This window comes from Alligator sinensis, unplaced genomic scaffold (assembly GCF_000455745.1).
Source record: "Alligator sinensis unplaced genomic scaffold, ASM45574v1 scaffold1667_1, whole genome shotgun sequence".
NCBI lineage: Eukaryota > Metazoa > Chordata > Crocodylia > Alligatoridae > Alligator > Alligator sinensis.
The window spans coordinates 595,746-599,780 of NW_005842504.1; the positions used below are offsets into that span (position 1 = coordinate 595,746).

Consider the following 4,035-nt stretch of genomic DNA (forward strand, 5'->3'; position numbering starts at 1 on the left):
GGCTGGACTCGATGATCTTCCGAGGTCCCTTCCAGCCCGAATGTCTATGAAATCTATGAAATCCCCCCGACTCTCTCCCCAAAGTCCCATCTGCTCCAAGGCCCCCCTAGCACGGGATGAGGCAGATCTTGTAGCTGCGGGGCAGGGTGGCAAAGCCCACCAGCTTCGGGGAGAAGTCGAGGTCCTGGCGGTAGATGGGAGACTCGAAGCGGAAGTGCTGCAGGATGCTGGTGACGAAGAGGAAGAGCTCCACGCGAGCCAGCATCTCACCGAAGCAGTACCGCTTCCCCGTGGGGGGACACAGCAGGGAGAACTCAGGGCCTGGCACTGAGCTCTGGGGCCCAAGGAAGAGGGGACTCTCAGGCCTGCCTCAGCCTACTCAGCAACAGCTGGTCTAGTTGGGTGGCAGGGCTTGGGCTTGGGCAGGGGCTGCCGGGGCCATGTGGACAGTTGGTTTGAAGCCCAGAAGAGGGGAAGGTCAGGGCTGGGTTATGCAGCTCAGGATGCAGGTGGTGTTGACGGGCAGGTTTAGGGAATGGGACAAGAAGAGGCATCTGTGGGGGGGTGGGGCAGAGTCGAAGCCCAGTGCATGCCTCAGGGGCTGCTGCTGAGATGGGCTGAGAAGTCCCCTCCCTCACCGGGGCAAACCAGAGTTGAAGCCAACAGGCCATCGTGCCCTCGGTGGTTGTGACCCCCTGGACTCCACTAGGGTAACCGTGTTGGCTACAGCCGGGGCCCTGCTACCTTTGGGGTCGTGCATGCCCCTCACAGGTGCTGGGCTTCATCCAGGATCCGCTCCTCGATGCTTCTCTTGCCCACACCGAAGTTGCACAGTGTAGGGATGGAGAAGCGGAGCGGATGCTTTACCCGCTCCCCGTTGGTGAAGATCACACCTGGAGGAACACAGGCAGGGCGCTTGGCGAATGGAGGGGCTCCTGGGAATCAAAGCTGGCCCTGCTCTGAGGGCTGGGAAGGGCGAGGCAGGTCCCTATCGCCGTCCCAGGAGGGCCAAGCACCAGCTCTTTCCTACCCCGCCGGATGGGAATACCCCAGATTGCCAGCGTAAGCTGAAGCACCACAAGCGAAGCAAAGGAGTTGGCTGTAGCCCTCAGTGGCGCAGCCGGTTCTTGTGATGCAATGATGGGAACCTCTCCCCCTCAACCCCAGGCTGTGCTTCCAGCTGGAGCAGATCACTGACCATAGCCCTTGAAGAGCCAGTCGAAGGTGGCCTGCTCCCTGTGGCCACCAAACTCCTCGCCCTGGTCCAGCAGGGCTTCCTTAACATCCCGGTAGCTGCACGGCACCACGACCAGGTGCGTGCCCAGCTTCCCGGCCATCTGCCGCCAAGTTGAGAGGCAGGATTAGGCAGGACAGGCAGATGTCCAGGAAGAGGGCGAGGGCACCAAGGAGATCCATGACCTGCAGTAGCCTTGGTCCTTCAAAGACCTCCAACTGGGTCAAGAGCTATTCATATCCGTGTCCGACCGCCCCTAGTCAGGGCACCCACGTTGCAAAACTGTTTTCCTTCCAAAGCATGCTGGGACATAGATAACAGCAAGGCTCAGGGTCACGTGGGACCGCAGCACAGGGTATGGCATTGCCTTGCAAAACCACAGGGAGCACTTCTCGATCTGCCCAGCCACAGCCTCCTGCCGGCGTTTCTTCCCCTCATGATGGAGCCAAGGAGCCAGGGTCTATACACGAGGCAGAAACAGGGGAACTGGGATCGGAGCTCCCTGGGTCCTAGCTGGACAGGGCCAAACCCTCCCCTTGCCCTGTACCGCTAAGTGCTTGCCGGCCTGTAGGGAGCACGGCAGCTGGCAGAGGGCAGCACTGGCTCCCAGAACGGCTCCCGTCTTCGGAGCCAGGCTGTCATTGTTTCCCTGGCATAAATTCAGCCCACAGCTGAACCCCAGCCTTCAGCCCACCAGCTTCGGGGAGATGTCGAGGTCCTGGCGGTCGATGGGAGACTCGAAGCGGAAGTGCTGCAGGATGCTGGTGACGAAGAGGAAGAGCTCCATGTGAGCCAGCGTCTCACCGAAACAGAACCGCTTCCCTGCGGGCAGAGGATGGAGAGCTCAGGGCCTGGCACCCAGGGAGGGGGCTCTCAAGCCTGCACAAACCCAGCTGGCAAGGGCTGGCCTGGTTGAGAGCCAGGGGAAGCTGCAGGCTCTTGGGACATTGTGGACACTTGGACAGAAGCCAGGCAGAGAAGGGCCAATGTGTTTGCACATGATCAACATGGTGACGGGGGCCGTGGCAACTTTAAGCAGGTGAGAAGCTGCTGCTTTCCCCCAGAGCTTCTGAGAGAGGAGGAGGAAGGCAGGGAGAGAGAGAGACAGACCATCGCCTCACTGGATCTGTACTGAGCATGGCCATGGGGCTCGTACCAATGGAGAAGGGCATAAAGGCCTCGTTCTTCTTGAATTGCCCCTTGTCATCCAGGAAGTGCCCGGGGTCGAAGGCTTCGGGTCTCTCAAAGTGCTCGGGGTCCTTCAGCACCGAGCCCAGCAGTGCAAACACCTCGGTGCCCTGGGGGAGACAGCGCCATGAGACAGGCCTCACAGGCACAGGAACCTCCCCTTGTTTCTGCCCAGATTTGCCATGGGGATGGATTTGCAATGGGAGTAGAGAACAAACCTCCTCACAGTGGTGAGAGGACTTGGAGACTGGACCAGGAGGTAAACGCCATCACTGGAGGTCTCACGCAGCCCCGCCACCAACCACGCAGTCTCGGCACAAACTCTCTGAGCACGGGCTCTTTGGGGCTGGGCCTGGCATCACAGTCCTAGAGAAGTGGGACTGACAGGGGGGGTCACATCTAGTCCAACCCCCTGCCTGAGGTGAGATCAGCCCTATCCAAAACAACCAGCCATGGGTCGCACACTGTGTCCGTACAGCACCGTGCACAGCTGGGGTCAGAGATGCAACTGCAGGTTCCTGACCCAGGAGAATCCACAGAAACAAACACTTGTCACTCGAAGGGATCGATCGGGGCATGGTCCATGCAGCGGGCACAGTGTGACCAGGGGATCCAAACTGTTGTTGGAGGCCTCACCCCAGCCACTGTCGACCCCCGAGAGCCCACGACTCGCACCTGGGGAATGGTGTAGCCACGGAAGTGGGTCTGCGTGGTTGTCCGGCGGGACACCCCCAAGGGGAGGATGTCACAGAACCTCTGGCACTCATGGATGACGGCGTCCGTGTAGGGCATGCGGCTCCGGTCCTCGATCCGGGGACTGCGGGTCCTGCCGATCACCCGGTCAATCTCCGCGTGGATCTTTTCTGCAGAGACATTGGTTGATCTCTGGAGACTGTAGAGCTCAAGACCATTGGCTGGGGGTGGGAGGGGAGGAAGAGGAGCTCCTCCTTCCTGGTGATAAAGCTCTTGTGAGCGTCAGAGCAGCCTGGGGTCTGCTCTATAGTCCGCGGAGCTGCCTATTGTCCTTGGCGTGGCACTCGTGTGAGCCAACGCGAGGTGACATCATCACGTCAGTGCGAGACCCACGTGATTCCCATCCCGCTGCTGGGTTTCTCACGGCAGCCAGAGCCAGTGACCGTGCACATGGATGGCAGGCAGCCAACGCACCCGCCTCAACCCTCCCCGGGTTGATGCCCTGCTCTCTTTGCACCGTGCCGTGTTACCTTCGATCTCCGGGTGCTTGAGCAGGATGAGGAAGCTGTAGCGCAGGGTGGTGCTGACTGTCTCCGTCCCAGCAAAGAACACGTTGACGGCCGTCAGGACGATGTTCTTCATGATGAACTCAGAGGATGGGTTGTGCTTTTCCTGTTGAGGGCAGGCAGCAGAGAGGAGTCCTGATACACTGGGAATGCAGAGTTGAGGAGTCTAGAAGCCAGAGCCCAGGTCAGACCTGGGACAAGCAGCTGCCTTTGCTGCAGATCCCCAAGGGGTCCCAGCCCCGGAGCCCCCTCCCACAGCACATGAGCAGCACAATGTTGTAAATCAAATGGAGACAGTCGATCCTGGAATCATAGATGCTGCCCATGCAATTCACCTGCAGCTTCCCCCGCTCT

The 4,035-nt window shown here is 60.0% G+C and overlaps 2 protein-coding genes across 2 annotated transcripts in view; both read right to left on the reverse strand.

The window, feature by feature from the left end:
* Nucleotides 1–2,052, reverse strand: part of LOC112547870 (cytochrome P450 2A13-like) — a 12,825-nt gene extending 10,773 nt beyond the window's left edge. The window contains exons 1-2 of the mRNA XM_025213042.1: nt 1,929–2,052; nt 745–893 (exon numbers count right to left, since the gene is read on the reverse strand). The gene's annotated coding sequence lies outside the window, so the exon portion shown is untranslated. The remainder of the gene's footprint in view (nt 1–744; nt 894–1,928) is intronic.
* LOC102376725 (cytochrome P450 2A13-like) overlaps nt 1–4,035 on the reverse strand; it is a 9,927-nt gene that overhangs the window by 2,624 nt on the left and 3,268 nt on the right. Inside the window, 4 exon segments of the mRNA XM_025213040.1 lie at nt 1,929–2,056; nt 2,391–2,532; nt 3,098–3,285; nt 3,646–3,824. Of these exon segments, the coding sequence (XP_025068825.1) occupies nt 1,929–2,056; nt 2,391–2,532; nt 3,098–3,285; nt 3,646–3,824 (637 nt within the window).